The sequence below is a fragment of the Quercus robur genome, chromosome 6, assembly GCF_932294415.1.
Source record: "Quercus robur chromosome 6, dhQueRobu3.1, whole genome shotgun sequence".
NCBI lineage: Eukaryota > Viridiplantae > Streptophyta > Magnoliopsida > Fagales > Fagaceae > Quercus > Quercus robur.
Window position 1 is genome coordinate 51,598,324 of NC_065539.1, and position 27,096 is coordinate 51,625,419.

General features: G+C 34.6%; 1 protein-coding gene across 1 annotated transcript; it reads left to right on the forward strand.

The window, feature by feature from the left end:
• Positions 1 to 7,636: 7,636 nt before the first annotated feature.
• Positions 7,637 to 23,111, forward strand: LOC126689368 (long chain acyl-CoA synthetase 6, peroxisomal-like). The gene is made up of 23 exons (XM_050384542.1): positions 7,637 to 7,984; positions 12,272 to 12,332; positions 12,426 to 12,503; positions 13,118 to 13,189; positions 13,313 to 13,394; positions 13,553 to 13,658; positions 13,751 to 13,827; positions 14,713 to 14,757; positions 14,841 to 14,927; positions 16,091 to 16,180; positions 16,299 to 16,378; positions 16,500 to 16,593; positions 17,132 to 17,220; positions 17,312 to 17,400; positions 17,917 to 18,046; positions 18,154 to 18,272; positions 19,249 to 19,372; positions 19,462 to 19,548; positions 21,287 to 21,390; positions 21,479 to 21,564; positions 22,410 to 22,496; positions 22,594 to 22,680; positions 22,773 to 23,111. Exons 1-23 carry the CDS (start codon positions 7,870 to 7,872, stop codon positions 22,866 to 22,868), a joined length of 2,085 nt encoding a protein of 694 aa, XP_050240499.1. The 5' UTR covers positions 7,637 to 7,869; the 3' UTR covers positions 22,869 to 23,111.
• The last annotated feature ends 3,985 nt before the right edge of the window (positions 23,112 to 27,096 follow it).

Sequence of the window (27,096 nt, forward strand, 5' to 3'; positions counted from 1 at the left end):
AAGATTTGTCTTGGTCCCGCGCGGCTTGGTGCTTGGTCTTTTGCTGCTTTACAGCTCGTTGGGCCTCCTCCTCTCGATTTGGACGAGACTTGCTCATGTCTACCACATCCTTACCCTTCTGTTCCCTGCGCCTTTTCTGCTCGGCAGCGTTAGGAAGCGCTGGTTGTGGTGATGACCGAGGAGGTTGGCGAGGAGCAGGAGGAGGAGACCTAGTTGGAAGAGATGAAACCTGGGATGGTATTGTTTTTGCAGGCACATTCTTTCCCGGCTGACCTTCCATCAGCTCCAGCAAGCTTTTCTGAGGTTTTCTTTGTATCCTCATTTCGTCAGGATCTTCCTCGGGGCTTGTGGGTTGATCAAAAATCCCGAAATCATCCGAGGACTCAGATACTGTTACAACCGTTTCCTTGCCTTTCTCCTTTTTCCTTTTCCTTTTTATTTTTTTTCCCTGAGGGAGGGTAAGGGTGAAGAAGTTCCCGCCGAGACGCTAGCTACGAAAAGAGGCTCTGTGCGAGGTGTGTACTGGGGAAGCGGAATACCTTCTGGAACAATGAACCCTTCGTAGGCAACACTGATACGGTGAAGCCGAGGATCGCGTGCTCTAATCACGCACTTCGGCGCCTGAAAAGCAAAAGAAAGGGGGGTATAGCCGAGAATTAAGTGTGTTGCCCGGAGCTGACCGTCAGCCTCATTCACGTATATTTCGGCCTTCAATAGCTTATCCAGGCTCGCCTTATTGACTAACCTAAGATTGGGTTTCGTGTAGCGTCTATCTGCAAAACCGTTGAGTCTAGAGTGAAAATTGTAAGAGACAAAAATGATGAAAAAGGAAAAAGTAAATGAAACATGTTCACGAACTAAAAAGTATAGATCTATGACTACGCGCCCACCTGGTGTTCCCTCTACGGTCGGGCAAGGCAAACCATCGTGCCATTCCCCAGAGAGAATAAGGAAATCCTCCTTTAGGTTCTTGTTTGAAGTGGGAAGGCACTGGATTAGCCTTACCTCAGGATATCTCGACTTGAGATAATATCCCTGGCCGGTTAAGTGATGGAGGTTGTACACCCAATTCACATCATGATGGGTTAGCTTTAAGTCCATTCTCTTGTTCAGAGCGTCTATACTTCCCAGGACCCTAAACATATTTGGAGCATACTGGGTGGGGGATAACCTAAAGAAATTGAGGTAACTCCTAGTGATACTACCCATGGGGATAGTCATCCCGCCCTCTATAAAGATAATCATGGGAATAACTACTTCCCCAGTTTGTCTGGCATCAACCCATTCCCCTTGGGCTGCGTACCTCATCCCTACCGTTGGGGGGATTTTATACTTAGAGCGAAAGTTTCTAATACCTTCCTCGGATTCGACGAGACATCGAAATGGATTCTTTTGTTTCCCCATTTTTTCTAAAAGATTTAGCAGAAAAGACTGTTGGGTCTGAAATAAAAGTAGAAAAAACTTTGAGAGGACTTACAGATTCAAAGGAATGACCTCGGGCAAAGTACGATTATTTGTAGTCGCCAGGAAAGTAACGAAAATAGAGAAAGGCAGGTTTAATGTATGAACTCTGGAACCACATAATCATCAAAGGTAAAGTACAGGGTTAATTCTGGAACGCCTTTATAGTCATATGAGGATTGTGAGCGGTAAAGTTCCCGCTCACAAAACAAGGGAGGCCTTCTGCCGTTAGATTTAAATCTCACCGTCGAACGTGGGAGACAAGGGCGTTGTCAGAATTTAATGCTGCCAAAATCGGGATGCGGAAGCGTCAGGGGTGTGCCCTAAAACACGCATAGGTACGGGCTTATGACGTCAAAATCCACCTTCTCTTCCGAGGAGTCGAAAAGTAGGATTTTGAGGGGCTATTGTGGGGGCCTATCAATCAACAGACCCATTAAGGTCAGGATTGTTGGGCCTGTGGCCCATCCGAGGATGCATATCCGTCCGAGGAGGCCATGTCAGGTCACAATACAATTGCCGAAGAAGGGTGGTAATCAATATCACGAGGGTAGAGTTCTGTATTCGTCCGAGGACGCCATACTCCTCGGCAGTATGCGCCCGAGGACGATCAGGACGCGGTCTTGCTGCAACCAGACCTCAGAACTAGGTCACCACTAAAGATAGAATAACCGACCAAGGGTGAAAGAGATAAGACAAACAAATATCTATAGTTACAGCTGCCTCCGCATTAATGACCTCTCAACCAACTCTCTGGTCGCATTAATGTGGAGGTGATACCTGAACAGTAAGGAAGCAGCCTTACAGCTGCCCATAGGAAGTTCCAGGAGGTGCTAGATGGGACAGAAAGAAATCATCCGAACCCAACCTACACGTGTGTGGTGAGGATGGAACACAAGGGGTGGTATATAAACTGAAAGAAGAACATGCAGAAGGGGGGGGATCGGAACAGAAAAGAAAAGAAAGAAAAACACAGACAAAAGAAGAAGAGGAAAAAGAGAGAAAAAGAACTGTATCGATTACCAAAGAAAACGATCGTTGTGCCAACTCTAGACTTTCAATATACGTGAGGGTGAATCTTTTTATTATACAAAAGTTAACCTAGTTCTTTACACCCACGCTCTACAAATCATATTGTTTGGGCCTATTTACGTGCGAGCCCAGTATCGTGTTGGGTCGTTACTAATCGTGTCCTTACAATGATGATAATAATAATAATAATAATACAGGCTTTAGAGTTTGAGTACAGGGACATTAGTTAAAATATAAGACACAAATCAATTGAAGTACATCAAATAAACAAAAAAATTATTGTCGGATAAACATTCAAAATGCCATGAAAGTGAAATGCTGAAATAGAGGGACAAGATAAAAGTTCTCTTTAGTTTAAAAAGAAATGGTATATAAAAGTTTTATTTATAAAAGAATGGGAGATTAATTTTTTATTTGGTGTATGAGTTAAAAAATCGTAATTGTTCCTGGATTGCAAGTTCTAATCATATTAATATAGGGTTCTATAAAAGGTCATGTTAACGGGTGCTCATAGGACAATTGTTAAAAATCATATTAAGAAAGCTTTGACACTATTTTCATGAGAAATATAAAAAGTTGTCAACAAAATTAATTGCTTTCTTATTTTTCCATAAAATATTTCTAAAAATAGTTCCTAAACCAATGCCCTTAAGGTATTCATTAACATTTCCCTTTTACAAATACCGTGATATTGGTTCGTCATGATATAATGAGTTCAGTGACAGAGTCAGAAATTTTTTCAGAATGAACCATGATAATTGTATTTAATAAAAATTAAATTTATAGAATAACTTCTATATATATTGCTTATATATAAAGTATGTTTGTTTTATAAAAAAAAAATATATGTTTGTAATTTTGATTTAATATACGATATTTTCTTATATACATCGAGTAAATTTTTACATTTTTGTAAAAAAAAAAAAAGTCTTTACATGTTTAAATAGTACAAGTCAATTTAATAAAAATATAATATTAATAAAAACTAAAAGATTTTTAACTCCCAACCATGGCATTCACATTTGTCATTTAAAAAAAAAAAACATAGTGTTCACATCTCTAATTTTTTAAATGAAAAATTATTCTAAATAAAGTTTCTAAATTGAAAAATTAAAAAGTTTGAAAAAAATAAAGAAGGTATTTATTAAAAGATTTGCTTATTTATTCTCCTAAATCTTCTTTGGATTAATAAGCTAATTTGGTGGGATAAGAATACTTAGAGGGAGAAAAAGTGAATTGGTTTATATATACTTGTCTATTTTTATGAAAATATACATTAAATTTACTTTGATTTAATGAGTTACATGTGACATAAGAGTGAGGGGGAAGTTTTTCTTTTATATATATATATATAGATAATAAAAATCTCATAGGGAATTATTTAAATTATATCTAAATTATATTTTACTCCCCAAATATATGAGGGAGGAAGGCTTTTTAAAAAGTAAGGGCATCATGCATGGCCCCTTAACTTCCCTCTCTCCGTCTATGACAAGCTTATAATAGTAAAAATGTAGTCATCAAAGACTTTTTGTTGTGAATGTAAGCTAGATCACGTAGCTTTTTATTTATTTATTTTTTATATCAAGAAAAGTTCTTGATGACTATATCTTTACTTTTACACTGTGTTTGGTTGGGGTGAATTTGGGGGGATGGAAAACTTAGGGAGGAAAATAGGGTGGAAAATAGTATTTTCCACTGTTTAGCAAAAGAAGGAAAATGGGGAGGAAGGAAAACCCGGGAGAAAATTTTCTTTCCCAGGCCCACAAAATTCATCCTCCCAACTCGAAAGGAAAAGGCTGGAGAGAAAGTGCTCTCACAGCACTTTTACAAAAATGCCCTCTCCCAACGTCTACAACAACCCAGCACAGTAGAATAAGAAGAAGGAAGCAGAAAATAACCACCAAACCCAGCACCACCACCAAACACCGCAATCTAGCACAGGAAATTAACCCAAAATTAACGGAAAACAATTAGAAAACCTAACTCAAAATCAAGACAAACCCACTGGAAAACCTAACTCAAAATCAATCAAAACTCACTAGGAAACCCAACCCAAAATCATCACAAACACACCACAAAATCATTCTAAATCTAGATCCAAATTCATCAAACCCATATACAAATTCATATAAATAATCAAACCGAAATTGAAAGAAGAAGAAGGAGAAGAAGAAGAATGAAAGAAGAAGATCTAAAGAAGAGGAAGAAAAACCCAAACCGGAATTTTGCTTTCTCCACCCAAAATCACTGCCCTTAATCAAACCCAACCCAAAATCATCATCTATAATAAAAGCATAAAACTCAAATTGTAAAAGAAGAAGAGGAAAGAAAAAGATTCTCAAAAAAAAAAAAAAAAAAGAAGAAAGAAGGAGAAGAAAGAGAGGCGGAGATAGAGATAAGAGGACTGAAGGAGTGTTATTATGAATCAGAAAAAAGGAGGAGGGGTTAGGTGGGGGGTAGTTGGGAAATAATAGAAAAAGGGAAGAGAAATATTATTTTAATAAAAAAGTTTGTATAATAGATAAATTAATGTAGGTGTTTTGTAAAAATAATGGTGTAAAATAGAAAAAATAAATTTTTTTGTGTAAAATAGATGGATTTTTTTAGATAAACTGATGTGGTTGCTCTTATCACTTTTGCCTCTTCTCATGTTACTTTCACAGCACACCAACGTCCAGCAGTCCAGGTTCTCTTCTCTCTCTCTCTTTTTTTTTTTTTTCAACGTGACCTGATCAAGTTGTACATTATTGTAATTTTTATATTATAATAATAAAAATAATAACATAAATTTATATATATAATGTGATAAATTTTATATTATTTAATGAGTACAGATAAATTTATTTCTTATCTATTATGTAACAATGGTATAATAGTCAATTTATATAAATTATATTTTCCATCATTCCCTTTTTCTCTCCAACTAAATAAAAGAGTTTTCCATCCTCTTACTTTTTCACCCCTCCAACCAAACACACAAGAGGGAAACTAAATATTTTCTATCATTTCACTTTTCCATCCTCCCACAATTTTCCATCTTTCCACTTTTCCACCATTCCAACCAAATTGACCTTTAAGTAATAGGCATATGATTTCTCTGTTTAATATATATGATTTCATCAAATTTTTTTAAAATGTATATGAGATGTCATTTAATGTAATAGGAATATTTAATATATATATTTTTTCACATATCTGTCAGGTATCGCGCCATTCCCACACATTTTTCTTCTTAAAAAAACAAGGAAAAGAAGAAAATGAATATTGCATGTAAACATGAAGAGTTTTCTTCTAAATTGTTCTTTTTTTTTTTTTTTTTTTTGTTGCTAAATTGTTCTTCTAAATTGTTCTTAAATCTAGTACTTGAACATAATATGATCATCCATATGTTTTGTTCGTACGTAGATTTTTATTTGAGAAAAGAAAAATTCTGATCCCATCGATGTTTTGATTCCCGTGGTTTAAAAAAGCTAGACATAGTCATAGATGTTGATAGACCAGCCAACATTAAAAGGCGTGGACCCGAACCCAAAAAATCAGTAACAAAACAAAAAATGCTTCCACACTGTGGACCTGTGGTGGCCGGTGGGGTGGCTGAAAATTCAGATTTGACTTCTTCTAGTACTTTCTCTAGAGAAAGGTTAAACGTCAGTTCAAATAGTACGAGGCGTAAGGTTATTGATTTTTTTTTTTTTTTTTCCTAAGAAAAGTTATTAGTTTATATTTTACTGTACAATGCTAACTATTTATGTAAAATAGTGCAAAATAAAAAAAAGTGTTGAGATATATATATTTTGATAAAAAAAATTTATATTAGTAGGTGTAAAATTGTGTATATATGCACAAGTATTACAGTAATTGTGCATTATGTAAAATAGTGCAAAATAAAAAAAGTGTTGAGATATGTATATTTTGATAAAAAAATTTATATTAGTAGATGTAAAATTGTTCATATATGCACAAATATTGTAGTAACTGTGCATATATACACAGTTACTGTAGCTCATGCATTCAATATTTTAGTATTTTTTTGGTAGTGTTGGGTTTGTGGGAGAGAGGGGTTACTTGTGAGCGAGGAAAAAATAAAAAATTATAAAAGAATGAATATTTTATTGAATAAATATGTAAAATAGATAAATTGATGTGAATGTTTTATAAAATGAGTACATAAAATAAAATAAAAAGTAGATTTTTAACCTAAAAAAAAAGGAAATTTTTACACTTATTTGATGCGATTGCTCTAAAATTGTATATTATACCTGACAGGTAAATTATAAAGTAATAATTGTCCTTTTCCTAAATATAATAATGGTATGAAGTTGAAAAAAAGAAGATGATGATGAAAATATTGCTAAATATGACTTTATGCTAGAGGATTCAAAACAAAGTCCGATTCTGAGGCAGGAAAGTTACTTCAATAAGAAAAGGGCAACACATACGTGTTCACAATGGCTGAAATAAAAAACAACCCTTCCTAAAACCAAGAAGAAAACTCCTCCAAGAAAACAACAAATCTTAACCATATTAAATGCCAAATAATGCTAAATACTAATTATATACCATGTTAACATTATGGCAATTGTTAATAAATAATAATAGAAAAGTTTTTTAACAAACGTATTCAAAACTCTTCCAACACGTTATCCTAAGATACTAGTCAAAGATATCAAACCCAAAAATTATGAATATTATATTATAGAGGTGTAAGTAACTACTAATCCAAACTATTACAATATATACAAAATTCAATTCCAAATTTTTAAGGTACAGCTTTGAGACCAAATTGACTACAAACATCAACAAAATGTGCACCAAATCCATTGCTCCTGTCAAAGTTGACCACCTCACCAAGCCACCAAGAGTTTAGAAACATCAAACTGTTTACATTAATGTCGGTATAATAGTACCACCCAGTTTCATATAAAAAAAAAAAAAAAAAAAACTGGTCAATGAAATCTTCACAACAAAAAGAAATTGCCAACTTGCGTAAAAATCACAGCAATTGTTTTGGAAAGTGCATGTTCGCACGTAAAGTGATTTATTTACCATTTTAGTGCCAAGTTACCGAATTATCCAAACACAAAATCCACAGATATACAGAGTTCTATATATTCATATTACTATTATTTAATTTAAAAAAAAAAAAAAAAAAAACCAAACATGGAAGTTACGCTGATATAGTAGCTTCATTCGTCATCGTCAATCATCATCTGCGTTGTAAAGCGTGCCGTACATTTCTCTCTCTCTCCCTCTCTCGCATTTTCGTTTTCTCTTTCTCTTTCTTTTTCATATTCTCGAGAAACAAACAGAGAGAGAAAAAAAAGAAGAAGTGTTACGTGCCGACTTCATTGAAATCAAGATCACCGGCTTGCAATGGATTCGATCGCAGCTCAGCGTCGTCTCAAAGCCATTCACGGCCATCTCGCCGTCGACGGTGACTCTTTCCCTCAGCTCCGACCGAACCTCACCGCCGGCGAGTTTTTTATCGGTACTCTCTCTCTCTCTCTCTCTCTCTCTCTCTCTCTCTGATATGCTGAAGCTTATTACAAAAAGTATTATAAAAGTAAGATCATTCGCTTTTGATGTACAAAAAAAGAACTAGGTTATTAAATTTTTGTTATAATATGCTGCAAAAGTAGGTGAAGTACAAAAAGTGTGGTGTATATAATTGCACCGTGTCGTTTGGCAGAGTGGTTGATATATTGGCCTTTTGGAATATTGATTTTAGTTGTGTCTTTTTGAAGCTCCAATAAATCTCTGTGAATGTTGGTTTCTATGGGGCCCAAACGGAAAATTTTCATATTTTCGGGATAAAAAAGATGGCATCATTTGGTTTTTATTCCAATTTTGTATCCAAAAAAGTAAATTCAAGAGGGACTTCTGGGTTTGATTTGGTTTTTAGTCATTTGGTTTTTATTCCAATTTTGTATCCAAAAAAGCAAATTCAAGAGGGAATTCTGGGTTTGATTTGGTTTTAGTCATTTGGTTTTTATTCCAATTTTTATCCAAAAAAGTAAATTCAAGAGGGAATTCTGGGTTTGATTTGGTTTTAGTCATTTTTGTTGGTTTAGGAATTTAGTAAATTCAAGAGGACTTTTGGGTTTGATTTTTAAGTTTTTATTTGGATTAAAAAAACTGTGAATTTCAGAGCTCGATTAGGTTTATGTTTAAATTTTTATTTGGATTTTTTTAAAATAAAAAAGGAATAAAATTCTGTGAATTGCAGTGCTCGATTTGGTTTTATTTTTAAAATTTTATTTGAATTGAAAAAAAAAGAATAAAATTCTGTGAATTTTAGAGCTCAGTTAATTATTATGTTTCTGTGGACTTGCTTCTTGGGGCCCAGTAGGCATTTCTGTGGAGTTTTGGTCATGGTCTCAACTTAAAAAGAGGATCACACAAGCACGGTAGCAAAAAATATGAAACCAATGAAATTTGATTGAAAAGGGAATGGTCACTTTGCATATGGGAAAGAGATATATGAAAAGTTTAGTCATCATTGCTTTGAGATAGAAGTTAGGACTTAGGGGTCTTTATCTTTTGTTTGTGTATTTTTTAAATGAATAACCATCTTTCTAGATTTGGTAGGCCAATTAAATTTAAAGGCATTTAACTTTCATTTGCTAGTGTTCTTTTTCGGGTTAATCTTTGATAACACGAATGCTTTCCAAGAAGTGTTGCTCTATTTGTCTCTTCTTTTCAGTAATCAGGGAAAAAATGGGTTTTGCTCTCTCTTTATCTTTTTCTTGTTAGGGAAATTTGTTTAGATGATCGCGAGTAGTTGAACATTTTTGAAGTTAGGTTTTGTTGTAACTGAGTCAAGGATGAAGAAGAGAATTGAAAGGGACAGATGAAATAAATACATTGCACATGATGTGCTAATTATACTGGAAAAGTTTGGGCGGTTACTAGAGATATTTAGCAAATAGATCGATAAACTAGAAGTAGGGTTTTTGCGTTGGATAAGAAGTGAGCAAGATGACCTATGGTATTCAAGATTAATGCCTTCAAATTTAACAGTTTACAGTCTAGAAGGTTAGTTTCAGATTTAGGGACTAAATCAAGAAAAGGTTACGAGATTCCTGCCCAACAATGATATTTTAAAGGCTTTCAAGAACGGTTAGAAGTTTATAAAAGTGAGGCATGGGAATGGGTTTGTGACAAGGTTTTTTAAAGATGAGATTGATTTTAAAGATGGAATTGGAAAACTTCATAATCTTACAAAGGCCTCTAGGATTCTCACTCTCACCTAAAAGAGTTTTGAAGGAGTCTTGCCAATAAAGATGGGGCCAAATCTGCCAAGTATTCTATTAATTTAATTTTATTAATTTTTTGAGAAGACTTATTGCTCTAAATGCACAACAATTAGAGTTAGGTAATTCCTGAAATTGGAGGCCACCAAAACTTATTCCTCTAGAATGTTGGGGCCCATTGGTGGAAGCTCTTAGTCGGTGGCTTGAATCGGATTGCTATTGAAGTTGGTTTACTTATTGCGGGCTTGAGTTCTCTCTGTGCAAGCCAACAAGAAATTAGCCTTGTTTGAGCTCTTTTTGTGCATAGATAGGAAATTATCTGTGCTTGAGTGGCATTAGAAAACCGTATTGCAACTGTGGCTCATATATATTAGGTTCTTTTTTATAGATTTAGGTAGAATGCTCTCTCTTGTGCACGGCTAGGGAATACACCCTAGGCGCTAAATTTTGTATTTGTGAGAGAAAGCACTTTGGATGTATTTGACTTATGGGTTTTGTGAGAGTAGCTTTTTGTCACTATTGTAATATGCCCAGGTGTTCTTTATGTGGGCTGCGGCCCTTGGAAAATTCCTAACAATTGACAACCTTTGCAGGAGGCACATTTTGAGAGTTGATTGATGTTGTATGTGCAAAAATAATTGGAGGGGGGGGGGGGGGAGCTTGTCTATAGTTCACCTGATCCTCCATTGTCCCACGGCTTTAGATATATGGTCCTTCTTCTCTTTGTTTGGGCTAAACCTGCATGAGGCTCAAATTTGTGGTTGAGTTGCTGGGGTGTTGGAAGGGACAGTTTCAGCTCCACAGAGCTAAGGGTGTGGCAAGCTTTACCTTTATGTGTCGTGGAATTTGTGGTTTGTAAGAAACTAGCAGGTCTGTGATGGAGTTGAGCGCCCTCCTCTTCTAATCAAAGAGCATATTTTTCAGACTTGTGTGATAGGATGTGCACTCTAGGCTGCTTCCACTCAATGTCTTTTGTTTTCTTTGAAAAGGGAAAGTACACATCTTAATTTGCTTCTCTATTTTATATTCTAATAATTTTTGCTTACAGTAATGAATTGTAATATCCCTAAATTCTTAGTGAATTTTTTTCTCATTGCCTCACCCTTGGACTTAGGCCTAAGTCAAACCACATAAATCCTTAGTGTTCTTTATTTTTTGTAGTTGTGTCTAATTTTTCTTTCTAGTTTTATTTGTTCCTATTATTTTTTTGTGAGAACTATCTTATACTCATAATAATGTTCACAATCAATCTAGTGTGCAAGTGCTTGGAGGCCTTAAATTTTGTTGATTGGTTTGTGGATATGGTATTGGGAAGAAAGATGTCAGGTGAGTCTTTTACAAAACCTTTGGCTGTATGGACTGTGGTCCTTGATGCCAAATTTGAGGTATAGAAATTTGATGTAATGAAAAATTTTGGCATGTGGCAATGCGAAGTTATGGATGTTTGGATCCAACAAGAGGTTTTTATTTTTTTATTTTATTTTTTATTTTTTTTGGTATAGGGATCCAACAAGAGTTGGATATTGCTTTGGAAGGCAAACTTCAATAGTTTTTGGATTAAAAAAAAAAGGGAAAAGATCAATAGATCAGCCTGCGGCTGTTAGGCACCATCTGTTTGTGTTTGACTAAGAACCAAAAGTATTTTGTTATGGGAGACGAAGTCTAAAGCGCTGTAGAAGTTTTGATTGTGAGACGTCATTCAATTCAAGCAAAGGTATAGATTTGTTATGTGGTAGCTTGAATTGGATTCCTATTAAAGTTGGTTTGCTCATTTTGGGCTTGAGTTCTTTCCGGGCACTACAACAAGACATTAGTAGCATTTATTAGTGTTATTATAATACCACTTTGCTGACTCTGGCTCATATATATCTCTTTTTCATTGCTTTAGATAGAATGCTTTCTCTTCTGCACCGTGTGGTTAAGGGAATAAACCCTAAGCCCTAAATTTTATATTTTTGTGAGAGAGCTGTTTGGGTGTAATCGGTGTTTGGGTTTTATGGGAGTGCCTTTGTATCACTTTTGTGATCTCAATAAATTCCTTCTGAAATATTGTCCTCATCACCACCCCTAAAGTTGAATCATGTAAATCGTTAATGTTCTTTTCTTGTGTATAAATGAATCAAATTTTTCTTGTTAGTTTTATTTGTTCCTATTTTCTATTTGTGAGATCTTTCTCAAGCTCATAATAGTTTTAACAATCAATTTTGCGTGGGAGTGCTTTTGGAGGACCTTTTGCGCTATAAACTAGTATCAGAGCTTCTTCATTTTCTAACAAAGGCCATGATTTCATAGCAGATATTTATTTGACAGCCATCTTTATCATTTTAGTTCTAGCCTGTCTGCTGCTAATTGTTAAGTTATGGACATATATATATATATATATATATATATATATTCTGCGTGTTAATTCAGTTTACAGTATTAGAATATGTATCCAATTTTGCTGTTTGTGATTATGTTTCTTTATATTCCACCTGTATTACATTATTGATATAGTACCGCTTGCATAAAATACTGAGCAGATCACGGGTACAGCGTTGTGCTTCCAGAGAAATTGCAAACAGGGAAGTGGAATGTGCACAGGTAGGAATTTCCCATTTTCTTGGATTTGCTTATTCTAGGTTTCCATTTTGTCCTATATTGCCCAATAACTGCTTCCCCCCTTTTGTTGGGCAGATCAGCACATTCTCCTTTGAAGCTTGTGAGTAGATTCCATGATCATCCTGAAATTGGTACACTGCACGATAATTTTGTGTGAGCATCCCCAATAATTTCTGGCTAAATTACTCCTTAAGCTGGTTTTGTTTCACAGAAAATATATATTTTTTGATAGTTATAATGGGATGAGAGGATTTAAACCCTGGACGTCTCTGTTGGAGATAGCAGGAGATGTCACTTGAACTACAAGTCTCTTGGCTTTTTATGATTGAAAAACTTTTAACGAATTATATTTGTCAGTCCTCTCCTCCCCTCCCCCCCCAAAAAAAAAAAAAAATCTTCACCCCAATTTTCAGGTAATACCACAGCATTAATTACTCAAATGGTTCAGACTTTAATGAGGAGATCGTTAGTACCTCTATTTAATAACCTGAAAGCTTTGGTTTGTGGTTATAGGATAATATATTCTAGAACAAGATGTGGGATGACATTTTATTTTTTGAACTTAGAAACTTGTTTCTCCAAGATTTTGAGAAGTTCCTAATGAACAAGCGGTTAGCAAATGGAATTTTACCTGAATTATTTTGTTTTTCTCAATTTGTTGCGTAACAAACACATCCTTTGTTCAACAACTTTCACTGTAACTGTAACAAGCACTGTCTTCTTTCATTTAGATGTTAGCTTAATGATTATCTTCTTTGAAAACATAGGCACGCTGTTGAAACTTTCCGAGATTACAAATATCTGGGAACACGAATTCGGGTTGATGGAACGGTTGGAGAGTATGTATCTTTTCCTGTAATATTGCTACAAAAAGTTTTCAACTTTACAAGTATTGTGTTCATTCATTTTTTTTTTTTATGATATTGTCTCCTCATTCATTGCATTCATTTTCACCCTTCAAGGTACAAATGGATGACTTATGGAGAAGCAGCTACTGCTCGATCAGAAATAGGTTCTGGCCTAATTTATCATGGGATACCAAAGGTGAATATTTGATAAACATTCTATTTTTAAATAATTTTGTGCTTCATTGAAGTTTATAATTTAATTTGGTTGGATTGCCTGTGAAAATTTTCATATTTTATAGTAAATCCTTGGTTTTTTTACCTTGTAGCATCTAATTATGTTGCTTCATTTTACAGGGATCTTGTATTGGGTTATACTTCATCAACAGACCTGAGTGGCTTATTGTTGATCATGCTTGTTCTGCATATTCTTCCATATCAGTTCCTTTATATGACACACTTGGTTTGTCACTGGTTATTAAGTAGAGCTTAATACAATCTTGCCTGCTTGGCCTAGCCTTTAGATGTTAATGTAGACTATTGTGTTCTTCTCAGGTCCGGATGCTGTCAAGTTCATTGTAAATCATGCTTCTGTGCAAGTTATATTTTGTGTACCTCAGACATTGAATTCTGTGAGTGAAATTTACATTCTACTTTATCTGTGTTTTAACATAAACAATGCCATATAAAGTCTAGGAGAGGCTAACTTTAATAGCATCAGTACTTCTCCTGAAAACATATTCGTTTTAGAATGGGATTTAGTTATCATCGCCCAAAATAACTATAACCAAGCCTTATTCCCAAAACTTTGTGCATAGTTATAAATCCTCAATAAACTAACTAGGGCTGGTTGCTTTTCATACCAATCTATCCTAATGCAAAATCATACTCTCCATCACCTCTTTAATTGGCATGTCCTGTTTTTTACTACTAATAATGTTATTTTAGGTTTTCTTCTACCTTCTCTTCTCGTTCCCATGACTTGAATAAACTCATTCTTCCTCATTGATGCATTCATTGCTTTCCTCTGCACATGACAAAACCATCTTAAGTGAGTCTCCCTCATTGTTTCATCAATAGGAGTCTATCTTTAGGAGAAATTCTTTCAAATATTATATTTGCTTGCATTTACATTTTTCCATTTAACATTCTCAGTTAAGATACAGTGATTTTTTGGTCTTTAATAGCCCAACATTTTAGTACCATAGGACATGGTTGGTCTTTAATTATCTTATACATACTTTTAACTTAAAAGGTATTCTACAATCACACACTATTCTTGATATGCTTCTCCACTTCATCCAAACTGTTCTTATCCTACGATTCACATTCTCTTCAATCTTTTCATCCTTATGAATTATTATTAATCCAAGATGTTGAAAGCACCTACTCTTTGGCATCTCTTGGCCATCAAGGTTTACAAAAATTATACTTTTACAAAACTTATTTTCCATGTACAATTTATGATTTTCAATTGCTTCTGCAATATTTCATGTCATGTCACTTGGAATTTGCAGTTGTTGAGCTTCTTGTCAGATATTCCAACAGTGCGTCTGATTGTGGTATGAATATACAGCTTGTTCCCTGATTCTGCAACTTTTTTTTCCTTGCTCTAGTTATTTCATTTGTATTTCTCAATAAACAGGTTGTTGGAGGGATTGATGATCAAATTCCATCGCTTCCATCAACAACAGGAGTTCAGGTTGTAACATATTCAAAACTGCTTAGTCAGGTAATTAACTAATTACTGTGTTCTTTGCTATCAACAAATTTTTTTTTTCCAGGTTTTGGGCAGAACTTCAATGAATGACAGGAGGGATACATAGATGGGATTAAAGGCTTTGGTTTTTTTTTCTTTTTTTTGGATAAGTGATAAGTTTTATTAGAAAATTATGAACATCAAAGTACACAAGATGTATGCTAGATGCATATTACATCTAAGCTTTGAAAGTACAATTATCAAGAAACTGCAATAAGTTTGAGAAAGAAAACTTCCCCGAGGCTGATAACCACTCATACAAAGTCCTCAGAAATGCAATTTCAGATCTAAGGTTAACTTCTCATAGCCTTCAATGTTTCTGGCATTTCTCTCCCTCCAAATGCACCACATCAAACAATGAGGATGGGATTTCAATTCTCACTATTACATCACCCACTAAACACCAAAAAGTGCAAAGACCACTCCCTGGTAGTAGGGCAGTGCAACAACAAATGATCCACTGTCTCCCCAGCCCCCTTGTACATACAACAGCAACTCATCCCAAAAGAAGCAGCCGAAAGAAAGAATTGACACTATTGTTGAACCTGTAGGCTTCCGAATGCTTTTCCAAGGGAACGTCTCAACTCTCCTAGGGTCTAATAATAAGATCAAACCTCAATTTTTCAAAAAAAAATTTGAATTTTTCTTGATTGTTTAAGGATGCAAATGTGGATCCAATGCGCGTGCACACACATGTTATTTTGGACATGCACGCAGATGTCACTCACTCATGCAGCCGTGTTCTCATGGCTAACTTTTGGAGAACTTAAAGAAACCAATACCTGTCTTCATACATGCAGCGGAATTTACAGCTTCTCTCTAGTAGTTATGGGTTTATTCTCCATATGTGTTTTTTTTTTTTATATTAGTAATTTACACACGTAATAATGAGTCTTGAACCTAAGACCTCATTCTTCACCTTGTTGTTACGAGGGAAGGGGTGCCATTTGATCTCATTGGCTATCCTCTCATACATTGTAATAAATGAGTCTCTCTATATTATGACATGTTCATGAGAATTTTTGTCAAGTTCTGTTTGCATAACTATATCAGGATATTTTTACATGATTACTTGGCTTTGTTTGAGTGCTAGATATTATAATTGTTTCCTCATTATGAAAATGGTTTCATTTTAGGGCCGCAGTAATCTTCAGCCTTTTTGTCCTCCAAAACCTGATGATGTTGCAACCATTTGCTACACAAGTGGTACAACTGGGACCCCAAAGGTATAGTGTACTATGATTGCTCAATTTTTCTGATATATTGAGTAATTGCAGAAATGATTTAATGATAAAGTGTTACTCCCTCAATCCTTCCTTTCTCCCTTTCATGAAATCTGGTCAGGGAGCTATTTTGACACATGGAAATTTGATTGCAAATGTTGCTGGGACCTCCCTCACTGTCAAATTCTTATCGTCAGATGTGTGAGTATCAGTGGTTTTGTCCATTGCATGGTATATACATCCTTATTGTTTAATAATGTTTAAAATTTATAAATAACCACTTAGTGTTTGCTGAAAGTACCTTTTTTTCTTGGTTGGCCAGTTACATATCATATCTTCCTTTGGCACATATATATGAGCGAGTTAACCAGATCGCGACAGTATATAATGGAGTTGCTGTTGGATTTTACCAGGGGGTATGAAACCTATCCCCTTTTCCGCCATGTATTAGAAGTCATAAAAGATGATTTTTTTCTTGCCAAGACAAGATGGTTTGAATTTTTTTGTCCTTAATTTTGCTAAAGGAGTTGAAATAATCCCATAATCAATGTAATATGCTGCTTTAAATTCAATATGCTAATCCAAAATTTTGTTTATGAGCAAATATGTATTGCTTTGTATCAAGCGTAATGCATTATGGTTTAGAGAATTTTTGTCTATCTTGTAGTGGTTACAATTGTGATTTTGTTTGTTACTTTTTGTTATAGTCATCAACTTTTTTGGAAAAAACAGTTTGCTGTTAGTAACTGTGCTGATGTGCAATCTTATTGCTTAAATATAAACCATCATCTTATTTTAATTTAGTAGCCGATCTGTAAAGGCAAACTATTGGCTGACCTTTTGGTGATACCTATGGTAGATGTTTGACTGATTTACATATATTCTTATGTGAAGAGCCGTTACCATCTCTCTCTCTCTCTCTCTCTCTCTCTCTATTGAAACTGTTGTATGCAGGATAACATGAAACTAATGGATGATGTTGCTGCTCTAAGACCTACTATCTTCAGCAGTGTTCCTAGACTGTATAATAGAATATATGCTGGGTACAATCATTGTCTGTTGCTTCTGAAATTTTTTATTTAACATCAGCTAATATGTTCACTTACTCATTCAGTTGAATGCTTTGATGTGCAGTATTTTGAATGCTGTGAAGACATCCGGTGGGCTACGGGAGAGGCTCTTTAATGCTGCCTACAATGCTAAGAAACAAGCAATATTGAGTGGTAAAATATATCATCAATATGATCTTTGTAGCATAAGCTTCATTCTTGTTTTCAGACTCTAGAAATATTTCTTTTGGTTGAAAAATTTGAATTCATTTATCAAAAGATATGGGTTTTTATTTTTTATTTATTTTTATTTGATTATTTGAAATATATCTGCAATGTGTTTGGCATTCCTCCATTCTCATGTAGCTCCTTTATCCTACAACTTTCTCTGAAGCAAGTTTTAGCTGCCGCCATGTAAATTCACGTGATAGAATAACCCACTAGAACATTAATTTTCACTCAAGAAACAAATTAAATTGCTACATATAATGATGTAGGAGTTTTTCAAATCTATTATTGTGTTCTATGCAATAAAAAAACGGTTAAATTGCATTGTACTTTCATGAGATTCTTTGGTGTCAGTCACAGAGGACTAGAGGAGGAACCTCATGGCTTGTATTCTTAACCTTTTTTTCTTTTACACTCCCAAGTAACTATTCCCCTTTTGGTGCCTATTGATGATTGTTTTAGGAAAGAATGCATCTCCCATGTGGGACAAATTGGTTTTCAATAAGATTAGGGAAAGGCTCGGAGGACGAGTTCGTTTCATGACATCAGGTGCCTCACCCTTGTCTCCCGATGTCATGGACTTTCTAAAGATGTAAGTTTTTTTCTTTTTCAAGGAATATACAATGCCTAGTACATACATGTTTTTTGTTCTTATTCCCCTCTTCTTTTCCGGCTGAATAATATGATAATACTTCACAGCTGCTTTGGTTGTCGAGTGTCTGAAGGATATGGCATGACTGAAACTTCTTGTGTTATAAGCGGTATGGATGAGGGTGACAATTTATCCGGCCATGTTGGTTCTCCTAATCCAGCTTGTGGTGAGTTATTGATGCGAGTCTTACATAATTTTACGTTCTGACTTTTGGTGTCACCAATTGGTTTTGCTATTAAGTTGATACCATATAACATGCAACTCTACACAAAATTTGATCAGCATAGGATGCACTGACTTTTTGTCTTTTCATGGATAGCCAGCCAACTAATAGGCTGGCACAAAACTGCATGCATAAATATTCATAATTTGAAGATGTCCTTAGTTTATGTTCTTTTTTAAGGATAGAACACATATTTACAAACATAAGTTTTGGGCCTTAAGGCTTTTGCAACCTTAACTTTGCTATATTGAGAGTTGGATGTGGTATTGGTTTTTGCATATCAGAGATTCACTTGGTTAAGCTAGGCTGACTTTTGTAATTGCATTAGATCATACCAGATGGTGATAATTATTACATGAGAGGCTAATTTTGTGGAACCAGTTCAATGAGAGGCTAATTTTGATACCTATAGATCTGTCTTCTGTGTGTGTGCATGTGGGAGAGTTTTTTTTTTTTTTTTGATCTGTACATGTGGGTATTGTGGGAGTGTTTTTGTTGTATATTACCTATATGTATATTCATGTTTCTTGGTATATCTTCCTGCGCTTATTTCCCCATATGTTTTTTTTATTGTCAGCATATGCAATTGACCTTTGTAGGCAACTTGTATAGATAAATTATCATAGCTAGGGGGAGATCTGTGTAAGGATGTGATATTAAGCAGTCATTGGATGTATGTGCTGAAGATTGAAGAGCTTTCATTTGAAAACTTGAAAAGAATTTAAAGCCAATAGGATTTTTGTAATAAGGTGAATGATGACTTAATGAATATGTTAAAGATTGAACTGCTTTTATTCCTATCAGCTGAAAAGAATGTACAACAATTGGGCTTCTTGGATGCAGGATTTCCTTTTTATCTTTGTTTTATGTTCTGATTTTACTTTGGACTATGATCTTATTTGATCTTTCCTTTTTTTAGAAATAAAGCTTGTGGATGTCCCAGAAATGAACTACACATCTGACGACCAGCCCTATCCTCGCGGTGAAATCTGTGTTAGGGGTCCCATTATTTTCAAAGGTTATTACAAAGATGAAGTGCAGACGTATGAAGCTTACCTGTTTACTGTTTTTTTTCAGAGTTGTTAAATCTGTCAAATATGAACACATCTGATGATATAATCAAATTGGACAGGAAAGAAGTGGTTGATGAAGACGAGTGGTTTCATACTGGAGACATAGGGATGTGGTTACCTGAAGGTCGTTTAAAAATTATTGATAGGTAATCACACCGTCCTAAATATTTGTCTCTACTCAAATTAGTATACTGTGACACGTTTCTCATTTTTCTAATTGTGATGGGTTTAATGTATGTGTCATTGTGAGGTATGCTTAATATACATTTGTGGCCCTTCTACTATATTTTTTTGAGAACGAGGTTTGCATCCTTTTAAGCTTTGTATTGTAAACATACATATCTTAAATTTCTAATCTTAAAGTTAGTCGTAATTCATATAAATTAGGTTTAAACAAACAACCGACGAACCCAACCCACCCAGGCTGATCTAACACATTTGGTCTGTTTCTAACGCTCCTTCAATGGGCATTGTATTTTACGTCATGATTGATCTTTGGCCCCTATTATCTCTCCACAGCCACCGCCATTTGTAGCCAAGACACTTTGAGAAAGGCTGTGGGAGGCCAATCTGACCTTGGTAAGGTCAAGATATGGCTGTGGAGATCGAGATCTGACAGTAGCCAATGGCCTCACTCACCTTTCAATCTTTTCATCATCAACAACTCTACCAGACCCATTAAAAATTTGACCGATAACCGATGAAACCATTTTTCAGCCAATAACCCAGTGGTGGTAGGATGGCATCCCCCCTCCCCCACACATTTTTTTTTTTTTTCTAACCTGACACAATCGGGTTGAGTGATGGGCTGATCCTCAACCAAGCCCGATCAAACACAAAACTATCAACAAAATTTCTTTTTGAAGAGAAAGTATTATTTTTCTAAACTCTAATAAATATATGAAATTTGTCTAGTCTGTCATAATGTACAGAATTATCTAGAAAAATAACTTAATATCTCCCAAGTAATTGTCAATGACAATGTTTCATAGATCGATTATCATCTTTATATTGAAACTTTTAGCAATTTACTTTCACTGTAAATTTCCTAATTGAAAAAAATTCCAACGGAACTTACAAAGTCCTCAAAACCATGAAATATCCAAAACTTAATCAAATGTAAGAGCGTGGTTTTCTGTCATTATTTGAGTGGCTGGTAGAACCTTTGTTAGCAGCTGTGTAGTTTATTTTTCTTTAGAACTTTGATGGATAGATGTCAATTTTGCGTAGTCAGTCCTTATGGTCTGTTATTGATTTGATGGATTTATATAATTTGCGTGGTTGATTCCCTAGTTGTATAATCCCTGCATACTTAGGCGACTCTTCTTTTGATGTCAATAAAATCTTCATTGCTTGTAAAAAAAAAAAAAAAAGAATGCCAAAACATCACTTATAAAATTAGTGTTGTAGATTTATGTTGGCTCTTTATTTGAGCGATGAAAATTTTGTTCATTTTGAGCAATAATGCTCATGCTCCAGTTTGAGTCTTTTATGTTATTTCTTTGAAACATGCACTGGGCTTTGCTGAAGCAATTGAAGTGCCTTCAGGTTTTGTGCATAAGGTTTTTTTTAAAGACAAGATGGTTGTATTAATTTTTATGCACTGCCTCTTATATCTAGTCAGAATTGTACAGAAAATACATTCTGCTGAGCTCATATATGAATAAGGATCCACGTTAATTTTAGGTGTTATTACAGCCAATGAGCTCTAGCTCAGCTGGCTCCTCCTCCCCTTATAATTTTTAGGTGGAGGGTGAGGTTGTGGGTTCAAGGCCCATTGGGTGTGTGCAACGTACCAATAAAAAGAAAAGTTTGTGATTGCAATCTAATATTTATGATTTTTAGACGATGTGAAAGCTTACTGAATTTTGTCAATTAAATTAGAAAGAAGAACATTTTCAAGTTGGCACAGGGAGAGTACATAGCTCCAGAGAAAATTGAGAATGTATATGCAAAGTGCAAATTCATTGCCCAGTGCTTTATATATGGTGAGGAAATGGAGTTCTATTGCTGGATACTCTCTCTCTCTAGCTCTCACATTTGGGTTGCTGACTGATTATTTGTTCCTGTTGGTAGGTGACAGCCTGAATTCTTCTTTAGTTGCTGTTGTCTCAGTGGACCAAGATGTTTTAAAAGCATGGGCTGCTTCTGAAGGCATTAAGGTGTTGATTTAGTGTTTTTAATCTGACAGAAAAGTAATGATTAACTACAGACAAATGAACTTCATAAAGTATGAACTGTTTTCATGTTGCATTCAGAGATGTGCACTTGGCCTCGTAATGTTATAGCCAATGAGGAAAATATTGATGCTAATAAAAATGGTGAAAAAAAAAAAAAATCTTTCCTAGCTATATGCTTGAATGTTGAATAGGTGAAAAGGAGTCGGATAAATCAAATGCATAGGGATGCATGCTAGCTTGGTGCTACATCTTATAGGCACAATAAGGCAGAAAATAAAATTTTGTTAGTGAAAAGATTTATTAGTTTTGTTATCTTTATCAGTTCAGTATCCTGTATTTCCAATGGTCCACTTCATCTATCCTTGTCAAGGACCATGTAACTGATAAACATACCTGTGCAGGAAAACTGTTCTGTAGGTTATGTGTGTCCAGCTATCCTTTTAATAACGTCTTATTTATCAGCTGAGAATGATTCATTTGAATTCAGAGTCTCATGATTGGGTAGGATATTTACCTATCTATTCTTGAACTGAAGCCAGTCTAGGTCCAGTTAGAAATTTTCGGTCTAACCTTTGTTTTGCTCAAAGGGGAGGAATGGACAACCTTCAAGAATGAATGAAGGCCGAACTCTTTTTCTTCATTGCTGTTGAAAGATTTATTGTTCTTAGGAGGAATATGCATTTGCCCTCATTTTTTCGTCTTAAAGTAATACTTGGGTTTCGTTTGTAGAAGAGAAAAAGAGGATGGGGGAAGGGGTAATAGGAAAAAAGGAAAAGTTCTAAAATTCCGTACGTATCTTACTTGTGATTCTCAATGTGTTAATGCAGTATGAAGATTTAGGGCAATTGTGCAATGATCCCAGAGCAAGGGCTGCTGTCTTGGCTGATATGGATGCCATTGGGAGAGAAGCTCAGGCAAGTTATCGCAAATACTATGCTGCTCTGGCTGTCCGATTGCACCTTCTGAGATTTCTGACAAATTTTATTCATAACTTATAAATTTGATTTGCAGTTGAGAGGTTTTGAATTTGCAAAAGCTGTGACTTTGGTGCATGAACCATTTACGCTGGAGAATGGTCTGCTTACTCCTACCTTTAAGGCAAGTGTTCAGCTTCAATAACCTAAGAGCTATGCACTATTGCATGTATTAATTAATAATGAATCTCTGACTGTTTTCTTGTTTTCCACCAGGTTAAGAGACCTCAAGCAAAGGAGTATTTTGCAAAAGCAATAGCTAATATGTATGCAGAGCTGTCAATGTCGGACCCCTCTCAAAAAGCACCGTGAAGTTAAGAGTTTGTAAAGAAGCAGGGAATTAGAAAATCAAGCCAAGTATCCTCCAAGCAATAAAGAGATTCGTAGTTATTACACGATGGAATGGTTGGCGCTGCCATTATCTACTGAAGCATCTTGCGTCATGATTTTTTTTCTTTCTTACAAAATAAAATCAAAATTAATTTGTCATGTTGTTCATTGTATCAGTGTATTCTACATTTTTTTTTCTCAATAAGAAGCCATAATTTTGAGCGAGTTCGAATATGGAAATGCTGAGGCATTAATTAAAATTATCTTCTGGAAGTGTGATTTTTTTTTTTTCCAATTGCATTGATGCAGAAACTCGTGATGAGGGGGGCTGGAGTTATGTATAGATGCGGAGGGGGAAGAAATTATATCAGGTTAGCCAATTCATCCTAGGCAGCAGAAAGAGTGAAAGAGAGATTTACATCATAAATATGACTAGGAATTTATAAGTCTTAATATTTTATTTTGGGCTAATGTTGATATTTATAGCTTTTCAAGCAGTTGATTTCATTCTATACCAAGTAATTACATGAATAAATCCATGTAATATAGTCTTAAGATGTTCATTAGGAGCTTTGATCCCAAAATCTCACTAATCCCTTGAGAACCGTGACCAACATTGAAAATCATAGAGAACCTCTCCAAAGTTGGCTCTACAAAAGGTAGCAAAAGTGACTATACTATGGTAACTATTATGGCGGATTGCCAACATCAAAAGTATTTTATGCTACTTCGTGGTGTACAGGAGGCTATTTCAGTCTAGGCTTTCAATTGCTTTGAGAAATTTTTGTTAATTTGGGTGACAGTTTCATGGGGAGTTGGGATTTTGTAATATAAAATAATCTAGTTTCACGGGGAGTTTGGAGTTTTAAGGATTGTAAATATATAATGAATAAAAAAATGGAAATGGGAAGGAAATAATATTCAATTGGAATAAAAGGGGGAAAAAAATTATCACCAAAGATATAACCAAAAGCATGATATTTTTTAAAATAATTTCCTTGATGTGGTCAATTTCGTGAACTACAAAAGATCTATAAATTATCCTTTTTGAGTACACAAGAAAGCTATTTCAATAAGGTTGTTGTTTCTTGTATTAATCTTCTTGATCTATATATGTGGTAGTGGTACCCTTTCATGCTTGCTTGCAATAGCTTTAATTATTCCTCGTTACGTTTAAAATCTTCAATTGTCTACAAGTTGCTGGTATTCCTTACTCCAACCATTGCTTATCATACACATTCAGATCATTTTCTTTTCACCGTTAATTAGAGACCCACTATAGTAAATTTCAATATTACATGGGTAGGTAGGTGTGTTTCCAATTTTGAATTCTTGAATCCCGCTCACCATGCAACAATTATCTTCAAAAATCAAGAAAAACTGAAAAACTCAAATATTTAATCATCCAATTGCCCAAGCTTCTAAAATGGATGTTGCCCATGGTGAGGCTTGAAGCAACCTGATTCACCCCATCCTTTAGGATCACACCTACCCACCCATCAAACACACTCAAACAACTCTAGAAACCCACTGCTATTCCTCACAAAAATCCCATGACCAAACCCACATCATAAGCTGAAATTCACATTCTCAACCTATATTGTGTCTCTGAATAGATTAAATGGTAAACATTCAAATTGGACTCACATGACCAAACCCAACTACAGAAGAGATGGATAGAGTCACTTGTGTTATGTCCAATTGAGGATATGAAGAAAAACAAAAGGCTGAAATAATAATTTTGAAACAAAAATTAGGTCCAAGATGAACTAATTTTCTTTCATTAATATATATCATAAACATACATTACAAAGTATGATGTATAATCTACATAGAAGAATTGAATTTGACAGAAATGCCACAATGCAACAACTATGGCTTTGTCATCGGGGTATTTTTGTGCTTCAGACATGTTAGGTTTTTAGATCCTTGTAAACTAGATTGTTTAACCTAATTAATTAATTAAGTGGATATTTAGGTTTATTATTCAGATCTAGGTCAAACAAACATAAATCATATATGTAAAGCAACGGAAATATAAAAAACACAACGATATCATCACCTAGGAAAACCAAACCGGTAAAAAATCTAGGGATGATTTAACCTAGCTATCCTCAAGGTAAAAAGCAAATCCACTAGAAAGAATTGAAGTTTACAATAGGATTTAGACCACTAACATCCTATTGCTACTACATGTAGAACTTACTACCACAATCCTATGATAGCTCCGAGTCCATAGACTACTTTTTTCTTTGGCCTTTACAACACAACACCCACACTTGTGACTTTGAGACTCCACTCAAAAATTTATCAACAAAAACTCTCCTGTTTATGACTCCAAGACTACCCTTGAAGGTATAGATCATCAGCACCTTTAATGACTAGATAAGGCAACAACTTTTACAATACTGGATCTTGAGATTCTTCAAGGAATAATACCAGTAGAAGATATGAGTAAGCTTTTTGGGTACAAAATCTTAGATACAAAAGAGACATACTCTTTTCTCTCTGAAAAGCCTTATTAAAAACGTGCTTAGGGTTTCCTTTATATACTAGAAGAAGTAGATTTGAAACCCTAATCCTTTTTGGGCTTGAACTATTGTTGGGCCGAACTTAAAATTCTGCAGACCCGTATTTCGATCGATTGAGCCTGTCTCTCAATTGGTCGAACCAGAAAAATTTTGAAATATTCTTTCTGTAGCTTACTTGTTCTTGAATCTTGACTTAAAACACCTTGAGCATTGTCTAATAATACCTATAAACTCTAGGATCTATATCTAGACAAGTTTGTGTTCACGATTTGCTAATTGTTCTAAACTTTTAGAACCTAACAATACATTTACTAATGAATTATTTTAGGAAAATTTTGATACAAATACTTTCATAAAAAATATAAAAAAAAATTGTAAAAAAGATGAGTTGATTTTTCTTTTTTTATAATTTTTTTTTTCTAAACCAATACTCTTAGGATATTCATTAACATTTCCCAATTAAAAAAGGGCTAGTAATTGTAAATTGACAATAGCCAATAGAAATGAGGTAAGAGTAGTGGCACTAGTACACTTTGTTCTTGTTGTTGTTGTTTTTTCCCCCTTAAAATTAGGGGTGGCAATTCGTGTTCGTGTGTCGAGTTCATGTCGTGTCAACTTATGAATACTTGATGATATAGGTCAACACTAACCCGACATGTTTATTAAACGGGTCAAGATTTCTCAATCCTAACACAACCCATTTATTAATCAGGTCAATCGTGTTGACCTGCTATCAGATTTTATCAAAAAAAAAATATTATGAAAAAACAAACAAATAAATTTTTTTAATATAAAATTCAAAACTAACGAGTAATTACATCACAAATAATCATTCAAAACTAAAGCATATCATAATATCACAAATCACAATATGTCAAAGAAAATAAACCACAACAACTAATAAGTTTATATACCTAAAGTTTGAAGAGTATAGTGGTAAAATGTAATTTAATTAAACGGGTCAGATGGGTCAAACAGGTTCTATATGTTCAACACTAACCCAACCCGTTTATGAATCAGGTCAGCCGTGTCAACTCGAATACGACACGAATCCGTTAAGCCTCAACCCATAACCTGCTAATTTCATGTTGTGTCGTGTCGGGTTCACGGGTCATGCCCAATTTTGCCACCCCTACTTAAAATGAAGGAAAAAAGAAAAAGAAAAAAAAAAAAAAAAAAAAAAAAAAAAAAAAAAACGAGGTTATTTTAAGATTTCCCAGTAGAGTGGAGGCAGGCATGCCAAAACTCTAAGGAATTCTAGTATATTTTCTTAATAAAATTTATAATAAAAAAAAAGAAAAAAAAGAAGAAGAAGAAAGAAACGATTCGTTTGGATTGTAACCTAATAAGTATAAATATAAATTAAAAATATAATTAGAGAACCAGTTCTCACACTCTCTTAATTTTAGCTAAGCTCACTTTCTTAGCCTCTCTTAACCTTACCAGAGCATAGGGGTGGCAAATGGGCGGGTTGGGTCATAAACGGATTGGGTCATAAATGGGTTGAGTGTGTAATTATCCATTTATCCATTTATGACCCGTTTATTTATAAATTAATTATCCATTACCCGCCCAACCCATTTAATTAGTAACCCGCCTATTTAACCCAATATGACACAAATAAATAAATAACTTGTTAAAAACTTTAAAAACAAAAATTAAAAAGTTCAAAAATCACT

Coding starts and splice junctions, on each gene's coding strand:
- LOC126689368 (XM_050384542.1), top strand. CDS start 7,870: ATGGATTCGATCGCAGCTCAGCGTCGTCTCAAAGCCATTCACGGCCAT. Junction 13,659..13,750: donor TCCTTTATATGACACACTTG/GTTTGTCACTGG, acceptor TGTTCTTCTCAG/GTCCGGATGCTGTCAAGTTC. Junction 14,758..14,840: donor CAACAGTGCGTCTGATTGTG/GTATGAATATAC, acceptor CTCAATAAACAG/GTTGTTGGAGGGATTGATGA.